We start from the raw sequence: 19390 nt of genomic DNA, 5'->3' as shown, positions 1-19390 counted from the left end.
AAACAGTATAATCTGCCAGGAACTACGGTCATGTCAAACTGCTGGAAAGCATATAGCAGAGTGGGAGGAGAAGGATTTCACCATTTAATAGTGAACCACAGTCTTCACTTCGTCGACCCTGATACCAAGGCTACCACTAATCATGTGGAATAGATATAGAAGGAAGCCAAACAGAATAAAAAAGAATGCGGGATCAGCTGGAAGCTTTTCGACATTTATCTTTCTGAGTTTATGTGGAGACAGAAATTTGGTCATGACCCTTTTGTCATGTTGGTGAAGTTTCACATCTGCTCTCTTTTCTCACCCCACTTTGACATCGTCTGATGTGACCGTACAAAAGTCTATCCAAGCCTAAGGGAATATCCCAACAAAAAAAAAAAAAAAAAAAAAATGGTTGTCCAGCCCCACCTTACTGAAAAAAAAAAAAAAAATATATATATATATATATATATTAAAAATTACATAAATAAAATGCTTTATAAACCTTCTTGTTTGGGGGGGGGGTCGATTTTTAAGTTTAAAAAAAAAAAAAATTATCTGTTTATTCTGTTTACTTTTTTGCAATTTTGTTGGAGCAAAAAAAAAAAAAAATATATATATATATATATATATATATATATATATATTACAAAAACAAAAAAAATTGCTTAATTTAAAACTTTTGTTGGAAAAAAAAATTACAAAAACAAAATTGCTTATTTGTTCAATTTTGTTAAAAAAAAAAAAAAAAAAAAAAAAAAAACTTGTTTTTGATTTTACCCAGCAAAATAAATATTTACAGTAGAACCCCGGGATACAGCATTAAAAATTAGTAACAAAATACAGTACAGTATATAATACACATGTATATAATCAAATAATATTATAAATAACACCGTAAGGTGGGGCAAATACTGTAGACAGGGGCCGGAAAAACATTGTATTCCACATCGTAACCTGAAAAAAATATATCCTACGGCCACCGTATCCCGGATTCTACTGTATTACAAAAAATATAACAAATTGTTACAGTAGGTCATCGTTTCTTTTTTATTTTCATGATTTTTTTCTGTTAATTTTATTATATTCAAATGTTTCCTTTTCATTCAGTATTTTTTGAGTAGCGTTTGTTACGCTTTCATAATCAAACACAGACGGTTGACGTCATGTTCCAAGCAAAGCCAATCAGACGTTGAGTTATGTCTGGTTCAAATTGTGCCCAAGTACTGAATATTTTGCTATCTGGAAAAAAAAATTTCAAGTTAATTTTAATAAACAGATATATTTATTAAAATCACTTTTGCACTTGTCTTGTCTTTTCAACCGTTAAATTTTAAATTCTTAATATCAAGTGCTTCTCAAACAGTAGATTTCCTATTATTAATTGAAATAATGTTTGAAGTAATAAGTTTATTGATTACATTTTTACAGGATTAAATTAATAAAACTATTTTAGATGCTTCTACTAATAAGGGGCACAGATAAAAATTACAGTTCCAAACAAATTAACAGGAAAACTCTTTAATATCCTTACATATCAAGCAAAAATAAGAATCTAAACAAAAAATTAGAAAAAAGTATAGAGTAGAATTTAAATTAAAAATCAGTTTTATCATGTTTTGCCAATCTGCCATTAATAAGACCAAAAATTCTATAAACCAGGGGGAGATAAGTCAGTATGCTATTTAAGTAATAATGCACGACTGAGCAGCAAAATACGAAAACTGTCTTATCTTTAATCAAATTTCTACTCAATTTTTTCATAAGATTTGGTGAGGATACTTATATTTGCATGATACACAAGATATCAAAGACTTTTTACTTGGACTGCGATTTTCACTTGTGCCACATACTGTATAATTACTTAACTATATTGAAGAGTCTACCAGGTATGTATACACAGTGTGATAATGTATTGAAATGAAAACTTTTTAGGGTTAGGATTGGAGAGAAACAAGATTTCATTACTGATTGACTGATTGCTGCCTTTTATACGATGCAATATTTTTATGCACTTTTTATCACCAATCACAGTTGTAAGTGGAGGAGGGGGGGTCTATTCTTTGCCATTAAACAGACAAACTCTATAAGGCAGTCACGACAGTTTACAAAGTTATGGTACTTAAAGTCACGCATCAAAGATTTAGAGAATGCATGAGGACTAGTAAATATTAATTTTTATTTAATTTTTTGCTAGTGTGATTTCAAGTGTTAGGAGTGGATGGAGTTATGTTCAAGGAACTTCTGTCATCATAAACCAGCAGAGCATTACTATTGTTAATCAAGGGAACAATCTATCAGGCACATATGCACAGAGTTATGATGTATAGAAGTGAAACCCAAGAAACGAGATGAGAATGATAGGATGGATGTGTAATGTTACTTCTAAACTAAAATGACCTAAGAGGAGGATTAAGTCTGGACAGTATAAGGAAGCATGCAGAACAGGAGACTTTATTTGTATGGTGAGATCACATTGAAAGAACAGATGCAAGTTTTTAGGTTAGTGAGTGTAGAACAGTTGAGGAAGCAGAGTTAGTTGATAGGGGAAGAATGAGAAAAACATGAGGAAGTGATGAGGATGTACTTGAAATAAAGAGATAAATGAAAAGGTTGATCAGAGATGGGTTAGTTTGGAAGTCAATTTCTGAAAACCATCTAACAGATGCAAGAAGGTAAAATGGACATGAAACTGAATATGATGATAATGATGAGGATCAATGACCTACGGGGGACACTTTAGTGATAGTCTAATAAGTAGGAGGTATGATTCTGAATGGTTTTCACAATCACCAGGCCTTCAACTGTTCTCCCAGTCTATTTTTATCTTTGCATCGGTTATCTCAATGATCAAAACAATCATCAAACTATTCCTGAATTGAGGAAATCACAACTAAAATCAGGACAGTGCTAAAAGACAAGAGTTAGTGACAAATTTTCAGGCATGTTCACCATTGAGCAGTGATAAAAAAAAGACAGTTGGATATTCAGGCTTGAAAAACAGAACTTGAACTGAACAGAATGATTCACTAAAATAGGTTTTGTTAATAAAAACCATGCAATCTAATATAGAATGATCTTTTTTCTTACAGTCACTTTCTCACAGAAGAGGCATTCTTAGTCTCTTTCGTTATTATCATTGAAGTGTTAAACTGAGTTTCAATCTTTTGTTTCCATCAGATAAATTTTTCACAGCAAAAACCCATCTTCCTACCACCACGGTAGAGAACTTTCCATTCTTCCTTGATGCGCTTAACATAAAACAGAATTTCCAGGAACAGAATTTCTTTCTAACATGATGTCACACGATTACTTCTTAGAGTTCTACAATATGGTCCTTTGCAAATCTAATGCCAATAAATATTTGCCATAAACCATCTTTATAAGTCATTAATCCTTCAAGACTAAGAGTTACTTAAGGAGAAGTGGTGACTTATTGGTGGTTTAAAAAAAGTGGAGGAGGTGTCTCCTATTATATGAAGTGACAAGTAGTTATGGTAACAGTGCTTAACACCATGAACTGAAAACCATGTCTGAATCTTGTTCGTTCCACAGAAACATTTTCATCAAACCTACACCTGACCTTGTGTCTAACTGCCTCATTGGGGGGGGGGGATAAAATAAAAACAGGTAACCATGAATATTACAGTAAACACTGTTTAAATATGCCCAATGCTACTTCCGAATTGTGTGAATGAACATGTATCGCTTATCACATTTTCAGAGTTCTGTATCGGCTAACTATCATGATGTTCCTAAGTTTTACGCATTCCCTAATTAGCTTAGTAGCCTCTGTTTATTGGTAACAATTTTATGACCATCTATATATATAAAAGCAAAAATGTGTGTGTGTGTATGTATGTATGTTCGCTTTTTGTGTATGTCTGCAAAAGGCTTTTTTCCGTGGCCTTCTCGGTCGGCTCGCTCATTCTTAAAACTTTTTATATCACGTCTAAATGATAATATCTATGACTTAACGGGGGTCGCGTGTGTATTTAACTTTTACCAGCTCCCCGCGTCTTCAAAAAGCGAATGATGGGGCGGCTGGCTTGCAGCGTAAAACTAGGTCAAATATCACGCCACTTACTCACACCTGTATATTTCAGTTTATAAACCTTAACTGAACATACTTATCAATTCCTCTCCCCTTGTGGCCGAGATGGTTAGGTGTCTGGCTTTTTTCCCCCTTTCGTTTCCACCTTCGCGTCAATGCTTCGGGGTTCAATCCTACCTTCCTACTAAAACTTTTTTTTTTTTTTTTTTTTTTTTACACCTCCAAACGCCCGGCCAACGTTATTTTTTTTAACACACACACCTCCAAGCACCCGGGCAACAACGCCTGGTAGCCCCCACTAGTTGCTTAATAAAGGGAGAAAAAAAATGCCAGCATCATCCACTTTATAATAAAGAGCGATGTGCACCCGTCCGATTATACAAAAGTCTCCGACAAATAAAAATCTATATTTCCATAATCAGATATTTTTTTTTCTATACAGATAGATTAAAACTTTTTTTTTTTTTTTTTGCTTTCTATTTTTCTTAAGTTTTCTAGCTTTGGAGCATTTGCTTTCTTATTTCTTTATTTAAGCAATAGCTGTTCACTTTTAATTTCCTTTTTAACTTCCATTGACATTTTTAAATTAATTCACCATAATTCTATTTAATTTCTACCCTTCCCCCCCCCCCAACACATCTTTGTAATACAATTTTTAAAAGCACAAAGTTGTATTTTTTCTTCTTTAGTTCATAAGAAATAACTTGCATTTTTTTCTTTCAACTTGAGATAGTTCAGTCCTATTCTACTGGCAATAAAAAAAAAGTACTAGAGAGACTTAGATTAGAAAGTAACTATCAAGTCAGGCTTAATTGAATTTAGAGTGATAATTTATAATTCATGTTCTAAAGAAAAAAAACAAAAAGAAAAATATTTTATATTATTGATTGTGGATAAATTTCAGATAAGCTGTATTATAAGAATCGGAAACCAGATGACCTAGTTGGATAGGAGGGGGCGCTTCAAAAGTAATACCTCCTATTTCTTTTTTTTTGAAATTGCATTTTTATGATGACAACTTATGAATTCATGACCTGAAAGTTTCATCTCTCTGTTGCAGATATTAACGACATGAGACTAAGAAAGCAGCCCCTTTCATGGACACATGTCAGAAGCAGAGATGAGCCATTGAGTTCCGAGCAAAAGTACACTGAGAATGGCAGTGACTGTAGAAAAATGAATTTTGCATCACAAAAGGTCACTCATTTTAAATAGTACCATTCTCATTTTCGTAGCTCTTCAACTTTTCGAGTTAAAAAAAATAGGAGGCTTTACTTTTGGAATGACCCTCGTACATCAGACATGAGATTGCAAGTGATAATAAATGTATAATAATTAAGATATGTTCTTATAGCATAAGCATCTCTCTGTTTCCTCTTTTTTTTGTATTCAGCACTAGATGATCAACACCTTCATTAGAATGTGATTAGTTAATTGATGTAATCAGTATGTGTTTGGGATGGTTTGATTATAACTGCGATATTTGTTCGCAATCAGACAAGATTACTAAAGCACACATGGACACCAAGACACCAATTGAAAAAAAAAAAAAAGAAGCTATATTTATAGCAGGAGTTTAGACACAAGGTTAGGTAAGTTTTGAAAAGCCAGCACACTAGGCAAAGTGCATTCAGGTTTACAAAATACCAACTCCTTCTTAGGGAGAAGATAAAACCTGAGAAGGTGAACTGCCTAGAACTTAAAAGAATCACATCCCAGTCTGACAGCAACAAAGCCACTGTTGGACTGATTGTCAAGGACGTATCCCCAACTGGTACAAACACCTACCCAGCCGTGTCAGGTAAACTGAAAAAAAAGACAAAAAAAAAACAAAGTATGATTTCAATTAATTTTCTTTCAACAGTTAACTTCTAATAATTATATTTATATACAATTTCTAACCCTAACATTGTTTGCTGTGGTTTTCTGCTTCATGTTATCTTTTCATTATGTCTGTATCATCTTGCATTCAGAGTGAGTGCGTGCATATGTGATACCATTGTGGAAAACAACTCTCCAAATGCTAACATCCACATCTTAGTTGAGTTCCAGTGTATGAATTAAGACCCAGTTGAGATAATCTGGCTGTCAAGTTGAAGCCACCTCATCATCTAAAACTTTGCTCTATTTGTTCAGAGGTACAAACTGTCGTCAACTGTCCCAGACTGAAAACTGTTGTTAAACGGACTCCTAAACTTATTGCCTTAAAATCAAAAATCCTATGTCCAGTTGTTTGTCTAAGAGTGACCGTTAAATGGAAATTGACTCGCCCTCTTGTCCATTTTCAGCTGACCACTGTGATACATTTATGAAAATGTATAATAAATTATTTTATTGATTTTTAGTCGAGAGGAGATATATTTTCACTATATTTTATTTACTGTGTTATTTTTGCGCCAAAAAAGTCCATTTTCGTCTGCTTGTTCACATTTTGTAAACAAAACAGAAAAAATGGGGAGGAGGAGGCCTGCGGGCAAGAGGAGAAGGAAGAAACAGAGATACTGTGAACGAAGGGTGGAAGAGGAAAGAGAAAAAAAGCTCATAGACAAGAAAGAGAGGAGAGAGAAAAGATAGAGAAATAAACTGTATAGAGAGAGAGCTAGGCCATAGAGAGATAAACAGTATATAGAAAGAGAGAGGTAGACCGTATAGAGAGAGAGGGAACTGGAAAAAGTTGTCAACAGTCAGTGGAGCTTTGCGCTTCGAAGCGACAGGCCGTAAGAAGCGAAGGTGGAGGCAGTGAAGGTGGAAGACAGCATTGGTGGTGTGGCATCGCTATAAGCGAAAACAGCGGTGACAGCCAAAATCTGTTTTGATCAGCGGTCAAAGTTAGAATATCGACTGAAGAAGAAAGAAATGAAGGCAGCGAAGGAAGGCTCAAAGGAGCAGTGAAATATTTACTATAAATCAAGGACTTAGATGAGCTTCAGAAACAAATACTTGGAGCAATTAACACACGCGCGTAATGAAATGTAAGCAATCCGAATGACAGAAATATGAAAACTAACCTCCGCGCGCGTAATCAAATATAAAGAATTTACAGGAAAGAAATATATATAAAAAAAGGAGACAAGAAAGGACACATTTCAAAGGACATTCAGCGAGTTTTTCAACCAAAACTTTAATTTCTCTAACATCTCTCTCTTACCCTAAAACCTGTATCTAATTGAGCAGACGATTTCTTGTCTTTAATGTGAACATTGACTGTTGATAATATATTTTTCTCTCGGTAGAATTTGAATCATTAAATCATTTCATTTAGTTAGACATGTTTAATTTTCCTTTCTTTTCTTGAATTTTATTTATTTTTTTATATAAATAAAGTTTAATTTTTCGACGATATTTGTCCTCGTTATTTCTTATGTGATTTTGTTGTCCAGTACATTTCATTTTATTGTTATCTTCGAGACGGTTATCCCATTCCCATAACAACACATTATCAAGGAACCTGGGAAACTTTATTTTTTTTATATATTTCGTTACGTCACCCATCTCTACCGTCCCCAGTAGGGCTGGGATACGTCGTAACACCACTTATCCCATTTCCAACTGCCGTGTGCGTCTTGGTGAATCATTCTCATGGGCCTTCTTTTTTTTTTTTTTTTTTTTTTTTAACTTCTGACAACTTATTCTTTTTTTATGAATCACTTGGTAACAATCCAGGAGGGGGAAGGGATAGTATCACAACATTATAAACAATTGAATAACACAAAGATCCAAATTTAAGTAATTTTAGATGAAAGGAAACTTAAAAGATTTTGTCATCCTATACTCACAATTGCTCTGAGCTTGAAGGTTGTTCTCAATCTGACTGCGCGTGATCTTAGTAACAGTCGTGGTTTTGCCTTTCAAACTGTTCATCTCATCATCATGTAATTGCTTTAACTGCTGCTTCCGCTCCAAAGCCTCCACGCGTTTGCGATCTTTCTCATCCTTAAACAAAAATAATGTGAATCCAAATTAGAATATGTCCGAGAAGAACAAATATTAAAAAGAAAAGAGTGTAATCAGCAGTGAGCCGATATATGTAAATAATTAACGTATTCCTTATCAGAAGGATACTAACAAGTTACTTTGATATGGAGAATTTGGAATACTGCATGGCAGAATTGCTTGAAATATTTTACTGGATCAAATTGACTTGAGTCACCCCAGATTGAACAACAATTAAAAGGACACATTTCGTCTGAACACCAATTTTAACATTCAGTTTTATTGTGTACTAGCAGGACTACCCAGCATTGCCTGGAGCAAAAGTGTTAACATTTCTGCTAAAACATATCTTTCTCAATTTTGGTTTCCCTTTCACCACCTACTTATTCTCCAACCAACCCTTCCTTACTCTGGACATCCACGCAATGAATGAGTCGGCATAAGGGAAATAACTAAAAAAATATTAGAGTTACTTTCCCTTAATACATTAAATGATTAGAAAACAGACCCTCCTCCAATGAAATCTGTGCCAGTTTAGAGTTAAGGAATAATTTTTTTTAATTTTAGATATTATTCATCTGGTGCAATGCAATGCCAATCAAGAAAATACCAAGTTTGTTTGTTTTGTAGTCTTAGAGTTTCAAATATTAGTTGAACATACACAGACAACTGCCCTTTATATAATAGATAATAAATTAAAGCTTCTTACAGCGTAAAATGCAATATTTAAAAATCATTTTTTTAATCCAATTATAATTTTTAAATAGTTTTATAAAACATTAAATCACTCAATCTTGTAGTGCATGTCAAGTAATCAAATTAAAACAAAGAAAATTCCAAAATTGTATGGAGGTATTTTTTTTAATAATATGTTTGTATATATGCTTCTAGTTTTTAATGATATGCTTTTAAAAATATGCTTCTATTAGTAAGACATTTTCTAAATGAAACACTTTATATATATAAAAAAACAAAAAAAAGAAAGAAAACGGAGCTTCTACAGAATTGGGACGAAATTTTCAGAAATCATAAAACTGAATTTCACATGAAAACAATAGTATCTACGTATTCCTCGTATTTTTAAGATGATTATATCCAAAAAATTACGAAAATTGATAATGTAGAAAATTTTTTGTTAAAGAAAATAAAAAATAGAATTTGATGAAAACAATCATAGACCAGGAGAGTTCAACAGGGAGGTAATTTTCCGTTTGAATTAAGCAGAAATGGCAGCAATTTTTCACCTGCTAACATGATTAAAGTTGTTTTTTTAATAATTCAGTAACATTCAGGTGATTCCGACTGCATAATTTGGAAGCTACCATTGTAACTTATTAGAATTGACAAAAAAATCAGTTGAAACCATTGTTTCTTTATCTGAAAACTCCATTTATCGGCTCCAAAATCTCGTCCCAATAATGTAGAAGCACCAAAAAAACTGCATACAATAAAAAAGAGTTGAGGCAAAATGTGTCTTTTTGGCCGTTGCAGATGCTAGAATGCCTCAAATCCATTGGATCCCTTATAAAAAGATGGATAAATAAACTCAATTATTCCAATAAAATATGTGCATAAACAATTAATAAATTCTATTAAAAGAAATCAAAATGATAGCCAATCAATCCAATGCTGTGGCTAATCAGATAAGAGATAAGCTTTTTATAATAGAACTAAAGTGCCAGTGATCCGTTGGGTCAGTATTTATAATAATAAATTTAAATAATAATAAAACATCCCCAACATTTGTTCATAAATATTTGAAACTTCCAAGTTACAGCTGCTGATCTATATAATACTAAAAGAGTGAACGCATGTATCATGACATCATAAAGGATGGAGTGACACTTTTCTCAACACTTGAAAAAATAAAGTGCATTTTTTGACTTTCAACATTTTAAAGTATTTTTTTTATTATTTTACAAAGGAGTTACCACTTATAAAGGCCTGGAGACCACTCGAGGATAAGTGTTAATGAGTGTACAGTGATCAAGGGGAACAAACATGTCAGTCATCTTTAGTAGTGGAAATTTGGTAAATTAGATTACTTAAGGAGATGGCTCATCAAGAATTTGTTCACATTGGACTTAAAGACAACCATATTGTAGTCAGTTGAAAAGCAGGAAAACGGAACAGTTTCACAGGCGTGCAGTTCTAAAAAAGAAGCTTTGTTCATGGAATCTATGCTTAGGTTTAGGCACAGATAAAGAGTGGGGAAAATTATTGATAGTGGTTTCAACTAGACGAGTGTTTTTCATGAAAGTCAGACCAGGGGGGACCATACATTGGAGCTCAGACGAGCACTTGCCATGAAAATAATGATAAAGCAGAGACAGGTTCACAACATCTCTTCTGTGGGAGAGAGGTTCCAGGGAAGAGAAAAGGGCATCCTCCACTAGGCTGTGAAGTCTATTTTGAACGCAGGATAAGCTGCTTCTAGCAGCTCCTGCCCAGATGTGGTAACAGTATTCCATCCATGGATGCACTTGGCTCTTATACATGTAGAGAATTGCATCAGCAGTGAAATATCTACTGGAACAGTAGAACGATCCCACCATTTTCCCAGCAGCCCTGGCAATGGATTTGATGTAAGTGTTCCATCTCAGATCAGAAGTAAAAGGTCAAGCCCAGAAGTTTGTCCAAACATGGAACCTCCTCAAGATGAGCTATTCATTTCAATTGATGCCAGATGGGGATCAGAGTGTTGATAATTGAAAGATAGGTTTAGTCTTAGATGTATTAAAATTAACCAGTCACCTCTTTCCCCTTTGCACAATGCACTCAAGATCAGAGGAGAGAGAGAGAACTTGATCGTTTATGGCCTTTGAAGTGTTGCCATAGATGGTAGTGTCATCAGCATAAATGTCTACAAATGATTTGGGAGATCATTGATGTAGATCAGAAAGTGAGTTGGGCCCAGGATGGATCCCTGAGAGACTCCAGCATTAATTCTGTGAGCTTCAGATTTTTTCCATCAACCACTACTCTTATCATCAGAGAGAAATGATTTAATAATTGAAAAGATGTTTCCAGCTATACCATAGCTGGAGATTTTGTGGAATAGACCTTTATACCATACCCTATCAGAAGCCTTTGATACGTCAAGAGCAATTGCCTTAGAAAGGAAGCTGCCATCAAGAGATTCACTAATCCTATGAGATAACTGTTAACATATCAGCTGTAGATCTAGCAGAACGGAAACCATATTGCATGTCATTGAGGTTATTTTTACTGAGGTAGTTGACTACTTCTCTATTTAATACAGATTCTAGCAACTTACTCATGATGCACAGGAGACTTATTGGTTTGTATTGAGAGGGAGATGAGCGATCACCTGAATTTTTAAATACGGGACATACTGATGAGGTTTTTCAGGGTGTTGGGAAGCAATTCTCCTTAAGACAACGCTTAAATAGCTTTGTAAGTATGGGAGTTAGTTCTGGTTAAAGGTTTTTGAGCAATATAATAGAAATACCGTTAGGGCCAGTTACTTTACTGAAATCGAGGTTTTTGATTAGCTTGGCAACATCATGCACAGATATTTGTATGTTGCATAGAGTGTTTTCAAACAGGAGGAAATACAGGAGATTGCCGGCCCTGATCGCATAGGGTAGAATTAGCTGCAAAGAGTGGCTTTGTCTGATGCTGACGAGATTACTTCACATCGTATATACCAATCACTGGACAAAGCGGGGGAAGGCAGAGCGGTAGCTCTAGATATATCTAAGGCTTTTGACAGGGTATGGCATGAGGGTCTCCTCAGTAAAATCAGATCATACGGTATCACTGGTAGAATACTTAACATAATTAAATCCTTCTTAGATAAGAGAAAAATCCAGGTAGTCCTCGACGGTCGCACATCTAAACAATATGATAAATGCGGAAGTGCCCCAGGGTTCTATCCTTGGACCTCTATTGTTCCTGATATTCATAAATGACCTCCCCGACAACATTGCCTCTGAGATGGGTATATATGCTGATGACACTACACTCTATGGCAGACACGACAGGAAGACGAATGAACACATTTCTAAAGAAATGGCAGAAACACTAGAGGAAGACCTCCAATCTGTAGTGGAATGGGGACAAAAGTGGTTGGTCGCGTTCAATGCTGCCAAGACTAAACTAGTTTCATTCAATAATTACAAGAAACCCTCTCTACCACCAATAGCAATGGCCAACGACTCTTTATCTGAGAGTCCTTCTTTCAAACTCCTTGGCCTAACGTTCACAGGAAACATGAGTTGGAACAATTACATTGAAGGCATTGCCAGGGCCGCTGCAAGAAAGGTAGGCTCTCTCTACCGTGCTAGAAAACTACTAACACCCGAAAGTATTCTGTACCTCTATAAGGCCACCATTCGCCCATGTATGGAGTATTGCTGCCACATCTGGGCTGGTGCATCTGCTACTAGTCTCTCGCTCCTTGACAAGGTTCAAAAGAGAGTCGCAAATCTGATAGGCCCTGAACTGGCATCTAAGCTTCAGCCTCTGTCCCATCGACGAAATGTTGCATCCCTCTGCCTGTTCTACAAGTATTTTAGTGGTGAATGCTCTGATGAACTGCAATCACTTGTGCCCCCACGACGCGAGCACCCTCGACAAACCCGACAGGCTACTAGATCCCACCCCCACACTGTAGAGGTCCCTAGATGTAAAAGATCTTTTTACTCCAATAGTTTCTTCCCCAGAACCGCAAGACTCTGGAATTCCATTCCAGGTCCCTGCTTCCCCAACAGTACTGACGTGCAGAAGTTCAAGTGTAACGTGAATCGACACCTTGCTGCCCAAATCCCTACATAGTACCCCAGTAGTTGTTGCCCCTGATAGTAGCCCCCTACACCAAAGTGGCAATTTGCCTTGTTTGGGGTGAAAATGTAATAAAAAAAAAAACAAAAAAAAAAAAAAACATCCATTGATGATGGTTCGGATAGAGCACACATTTCTATTCAGGACCCTGTTTGTTATTTGCCAAAACTGGTAGGAACGAAGCCGCTGCTCAGCTACTTTGGACTTAACGAACTGAGCATACAACTCTCTTGCAGTCTTCATTACTCTATACAGTGGTTGCTGGTAGTCCTGAAAGCAGCTTTAGTCTCAGTAATCTAATACATTGAAAGCAATGGAAATAGTGATTTCTGTGCGCAATAGCACCAGCACATTCTGGAGAGAACCACGGCTGGCTGTTAGGTTTTTGTTGGAATTTTTTGGAGGGTATGAATCGGTCTAGACCTACAATTAGCCATGCAGTCAGATATGATACTATGGAGGACACATTCTTTTTAAACATGGATCGAAGAGGTAGATAAATGTATGAAAGCTATCCCAGTCAGCCATAGAGTTTCGATATACTGTACGATGGAGAGGTATGTCGGAGGATTTATTACATTGTGTTTTCATCTTAACGGAGATAACCGAGTGGTCTGAAGATCCCAGTGGAGACAGAAGGGAAGACGAACATAGCTCAGGGCAAGTTGTAAGACTTGCATATTGACCATCAGTGTTAGGCACACGGGTGGGTTCGTGAACAATCTGAATTAGGTCATAAGCAATAGAGAAATCGTGACAGAACCTCCACTCATCATCTGTCTTATTTGAATGGGATAACTATTCCACATTGTGAACATTGAAGTCTCCACAGACGTGAATGTTAACTGAAGGATGGGCAGACAGGCTGTGGTCAATTTTCTCAGATATGCTCTTAAATATAGTAACTCCACTGTTATGGGGGTGATAGAGGGCAAATATAAATGCAGTGGTGTGAGCAAGTGTGATCCAAAAGCACATATAGGGACATTTGGGTCTTCTCTGGAGATGTCCCTACCACATGGACAGCCACCTCTAATGTAGGCACATATTCCATGCCTATGTCAATCTTGGAGTCCAGATTTGGATGTTAAATTAGAATATCTTTTAATTACAAACTCATCTAGGGAAATAGTCGGTCCAATGCCAGTTTCGCTTAGGAAGAATAGGTTAGGTTTGGTCTCCCGTAATTGGATTTCAACCTTCCTTTGGAAGGTTGGAATGTAAACCTCTGATGTTAGAGAAGGAGACATGGTAGTGGGGGTCTAAATTGGAAGTTGGAGTTCTGGGTTTAATCGTGTATTTTTTCTGGAGACTTTTCATGGAGTTTTAGGATTTGTGGAATAGGTCGACAGACTTGGATAGAGCAACTCAAAGAGGGAAACTAAGGAAGAAAAAGAAGTGAATAAATATTTTTTGTTTGTAGACCATGATAAGGTAAAGCTGTAATAATTACCCACTAATATGGCATTGAGAACCAGAAGTTACTGTATGGTCCAGAATCCACTCACCAAATGACAATACAGCAGCCCAGTACTTTACACATGCTGAGAGGATGGCCTCCTTAGTGGTTAGTCCAAGTTCGGGTCCCTGACTATCAGGCTGATAACATCAGCCCAAAAAAACGTTTACCTCCAGCACCCTTACTAGTGACATGGCTACAAGGATAGAAATAGAAACAGAAAAATTTCCGACATCTCAGGCTACTGCTAACAAAAAATTCTGCTGACCTAGAATACAGCTTTTTTTCTTCTCCCTTTGTCAGAAAAATTACTCATTCCAAACGAGGACGGAGAGACAAATTAGGAGAAGCAAGAGTTATGGGAGCTGTCGACAACGCATCCATAATGCATTATCTACTCTCCATTAAAAAAAGAAAGAAAGAAACTGATGCTAATATTAAGTATTCTACTTAATATAGTACAATAGGCCTGTTTATGGGAAAATATGGTAATAGGTTCTCCTCTCACTAACTCAAATATAGAAAGAATTAAGCTGACAAATTTACCATCTGTAATTCTTGAACAGCTTGTCTAGAATTCCCTCGAGTCGTTCCGGACTTGATTTGAATGAAAATAATCTATCCCTTTTGCTTACGTTCGACACAAGACGGCGCATTTATTAGCATGTCCATTTTAAAAGAATACTAAAAAAATGGAATGGCGTCGGCAGTTTTTTTGGGGTTTTTTTACATAAGAAATGTGGGAAGACGTTGAATTCAAAATTGGAGAAGGTGTTTATTTTGAGGAAATTTAGTGAGCGAATTACAAGCCGCCTTTCTCACTCCCTCATATATATATATATATATATATATATATATATATATATACACACACACACACTAGCAGGAGACATGATGTTGCCTGGGACTGAATGATGATCAACAAATATTTCACACTCCTATATTTTTATTGTCATTGAAATCCGTGAAATTGCTCAGGAGGAAGCTTCACATGCCTCCATGCAGTAACTTAGTCCAAAATATGTTATTCTACATTGCACTCTAGAGAACCTACTGTTTCTTTTATTTTATATAAACTTCTTTCCAGTTAACAAAAAGCAGGGTTAGAACCTACAGACCGCGTCATGCAAAAAAAAAAAAAAAAAAAAAAAAAAAAAAAGGAAATGTAAATTTTCAAGTCTTATAAAATTCTTTGCAGTTAATGAAAAAAAATTAAGAAATTATGTACAGAGTTTGAACCTACAGACCACATCAGGCAAAAAAACAAAACAAAAACATACTACCAACAGGAGAATTTTCACATCCCATTGTTTCAATTATCGGTAATTATTGGGGGTATTCTGAGACAAAACTTAACTAAGATCATTCCCAGACTTATACACTTACATTCTGTAAATTTTAAAGAAAATCTGTTCAGCCATTTTGGAGTCTATAAGGAACAAACTCACACGAAGTTGCATTTATGTAATTGTAGATCATATATATATATATATATATATATATATATAGTTTTTCGGTGGGAAGGTATCTAAAAATTGAAAATAATCGAATTTCAACAAGGGTCGTTGATAGTGCTCAATCAAAAAAGAGCAAGTTATATTTTTTTATTTTTATGTAAATACAGTCATATTTGCTACGATGTGCAGACCGTTTCAATCATATTAGATATCATCAGGTAAGTAAAATTAAAGTACAAAAACTGTACAAAAATTTTGAAAAAAGAAAGATCACCATGTGTGACGATGGGCTAAGTTTAAGTTCTTATGAGTATATGTTAATTCAGAAGATTCAGTTTTCATTAAGAGGAGGAATAGTTTAAGGTTAAGGAATTAGTGAGGAGGGGGTAATATAGTAATACAGAGGTGGAGTGTGAGGGCTGTGGGGAGGGAGGAGAATGAAGGCTAGGGTAGCAAGGTTCTTATGGCTACCGATAGTGAGAATCAAATTTCAGGTTATTTAAAGGTGTTACAGCTATGGCCAAATGTTACTAAATTTGGGTCAACTGGTCAGTTGATAAAGATTTGATGGTTTTTAGTTTAATTTTTTTTATTATTATTATTATTCTTATTGTTTTGAAATTTAACTGAACTTTTTCTACTATTAACAAGTTGGATGTTTAATCTATATATATCTATGCCTTGATGTTAAAGCTTATTGAATGATGGTAATATTATCTATTTTGTTTCCTCCTGCAGGCATACATACATGGAGGAATACACAAAAATGAATAATAGATACTATAAACTTATAAATTTGCAGACGGACATATACATGTACATAAATGTATATGGAAGAAACCCAAATATCGTCTTCAGGACACTTATTATTAGGGTTATGGATCTGCCATATATATCTACTAGTTTAATTAAATCAATCATTAATTTGTATTTTGATTTTATTCTGGTTGGTACTTTAATAGGTTAAAATATTAAAGCTTATTGAATGATGTTAGTATTAGCTTTCGGTATGCTTAGGTGTCTATAGTGATATATATATATATATATATATATATATATATATATATACATAGGAATTTACATATATCATGTGTTATCAAGACCATTAATCTACCTTTATATTTGTGTATACATTATTATTTTTTAATTTTTTATTCCTTATAATTTTTACCAATGTGAATTATTGTATATTGATATTTTTTATCATAGTCTCATATTGAGATTATTATTAACGGTTTTCTCGGGGGGGGGGGGGGGGGGAACTAAATGTACGGTTGAGGGCTCATTGTGATTTCTACTATTTGATGGTCATTTCTGGAGGTTATAAAGTGTTTTATTTTAGGATCTTAATTTATGTTATTTTATATTTTAATTTTTTTTTATTTATATGTTGTAGAGGTAGATAAAACTGTAAGGGAAATTCTAAATTTGTATATTTAGTGCTAAATAAGGTAAATTAAGCAGTGTCTGGGGAAAATCCATTAGTTTGGGTGGTTAGTTTGTAGGGGGTGTTGTGTAATTTGTGTTTTTTTAGTTGTTGGGAGTAAGTTTATACACATACACACATACATATATAACTATAAATAATTATTTGAAAACCTACAGACATTAGTATTTCATGCTTTCGTAATCATCAAGGAAGTGATGATTGCTACTAGTTGAGGGATTGCACAAAGCTACCTTTGACTTCTCTAGCAAGGAATGTTGTCCTTAGGCAACCATCAACTGTCACGAGAATTTAAGAGCAATTAACATTTATAATACCAAATACAGACAACATTATTAAGACAGTCTATAGTGATCAAGCAACTGTAAATCGCGATCTCGCACAAGGTCAACTGACTGCATTTACTTCCCAGCCAGTGCTCAACTTAAGAACTTGCTTCTTGAAGAGGTAAAATAATTATAAATAATTATTTTAATACCTACAGACACTACTGTTTCATACTTTCACTACTTTAATACCTACAGACATTACTGATCGATATATAATTTATTTTTTTTTACTCGCGTCTCTTAATTTGTCTTTCACCTTCTTCCACTGATTCGTCCTTTATGAAATTATCCAGTGTGCATGGTGACACTGTAACTAGGTATCCCAAACTAGCCTAGTTTAGGATGCGAAAACTGGTAGATAAAGTTAATTTCTCTTAACTTCAACTTGCGATATCTCGTTTACTTTTTGGGTTATTTTGATAAAGTTTTGATTTAAATAAAATTTAATCTTTTTGCTTTATAGATATACTAGCGAGGGGTATCTGGCGTTGCCCGGGTGTTTGTAGGTGTGTGTGAAAAAAACCCGAAATGTGAAAAAAAAAAAAACGAAGCCTTGACAACGCGCAGTTGGAAAACAGAAAAGTGTGAAAAAAAAAAAAACAGGTGCGCGTTTTTGATTGATGTGACGGCGATAGCTATTCAGCAGTTAGCATTTTGTGCGGGACAGTTTTTAATAAGGTCAATAAATCGATTTGTTTGTTTTTAAAAACCCGCTCCCTGTTTATTAGGGAGAGCGTCACGTCTCGAAATGAAAGCTACCGTCTGATATGACGAAGTCGAAATTGACCAAACGTTACTTAGCTCTCTAGAGACCACTGGCTTTCGGCCAGTGGTCTCTAGAGTCGAGTTTCGCTTTTTTTTATACCGAAAACCGAATGTAACGCGTGCCGATGCGGAAAATGTGAATAATTAACGTTTGAAAGTCAATAAAATTAAATAGACAGGCGAGCTCCGTGATTAACTGTGAGATATTATAATTTATAGATGATATAAAAAGTTTTAAGTTGTGAACCGAGCGAGCGCTTCTCTGAAAGAAGCCTTTTGTGGACATTGTGGAAAAGCGTACATACATACATTTTCGCTTTTATATATATAGATAATTCTTTTTCTTGCGTCTTTAATAGTTTTTTTTTTTTCCAGGCTATTTCAAGTCATGTCACTAATTTTGGTGAATTCTACTTTATTTCTTTATTTTTTTTTTTTACACAAAAAAAATGGTGTTTTTCAAATTTGGTGCGCGCAATATTGTGAGTCTCTAGGTATAAAAAAAATAGTACCATTTTAAAGAAAAAAGGCCACTTATCAATATGGTGAGCTTAGAAAAGGGGTTCAAGTTGTTTTTTACAACAAAAAAAAATTCAACTTGAAAACTTCAGTGAAAGAAATATGAAAGAAATTCAGTTGAAAAAATAGCACTGTTTTGTAAAGAAATGTCTCCTCTTTAATAATGTTGGCGTCATATTACTATGCTCATAAATCAAGGAGCGCCACTAATAAAAGTGACTGTACCTACACATAGAGATTTACAACTTAATCCCAAGTGATGGAAGTAAAAAGTATCATCTTATCAATCAACTGTCAGAACGTAAATAAACGACTTGTTTCACTATGGATATATCAAAATTCTTAGATGAGTTTGTTTTTGTTTATTTAAAAGTTATAGAAAGTTATTGTTTAAAATAATATGTTTAGTGTTTCTATAAAAGAAATGAAAATTTACAATTTAAAAAATAATGTCAGTTGTCTATTTTCTATATCTTCTTTCAAACTTTCATATGTTCTTTGCTTTATCTTCTTTCGGCTGAATAAACCTCAGCATTGTTAAATTATCTTTTAAAAATTAAACTGGGTACATTTTAAACCAAAAACCATTTTTAGTTGCTTGTGACTGACAGAAATTTTTTTTTCATTTTAAAAAAAATGTGC

At 34.7% G+C, this 19390-nt stretch overlaps 2 protein-coding genes across 3 annotated transcripts in view; one reads left to right on the top strand and one right to left on the bottom strand.

The window, feature by feature from the left end:
• Positions 1 to 5867, top strand: part of LOC145268274 (uncharacterized) — a 62625-nt gene extending 56758 nt beyond the window's left edge. The window contains exon 5 of the mRNA XM_080123649.1: positions 5094 to 5867. The gene's annotated coding sequence lies outside the window, so the exon portion shown is untranslated. The remainder of the gene's footprint in view (positions 1 to 5093) is intronic.
• The window catches only part of LOC145268277 (coiled-coil domain-containing protein 124-like), a 46603-nt gene that overhangs the window by 10198 nt on the left and 17015 nt on the right, over positions 1 to 19390 (bottom strand). For both annotated transcript variants that reach the window (XM_080123665.1, XM_080123675.1), the window contains exon 3: positions 7810 to 7966. In XM_080123665.1, coding sequence (XP_079979791.1) covers positions 7810 to 7966 — 157 coding nt within the window. The remainder of the gene's footprint in view (positions 1 to 7809; positions 7967 to 19390) is intronic.

Source organism: Euprymna scolopes, chromosome 4, assembly GCF_053919585.1.
Source record: "Euprymna scolopes isolate OS-2025 chromosome 4, ASM5391958v1, whole genome shotgun sequence".
Taxonomy (NCBI): Eukaryota; Metazoa; Mollusca; class Cephalopoda; order Sepiida; family Sepiolidae; genus Euprymna; species Euprymna scolopes.
Note: the sequence above shows the minus strand (reverse complement) of the source record. Positions and strands in the feature narration are given on the sequence as shown.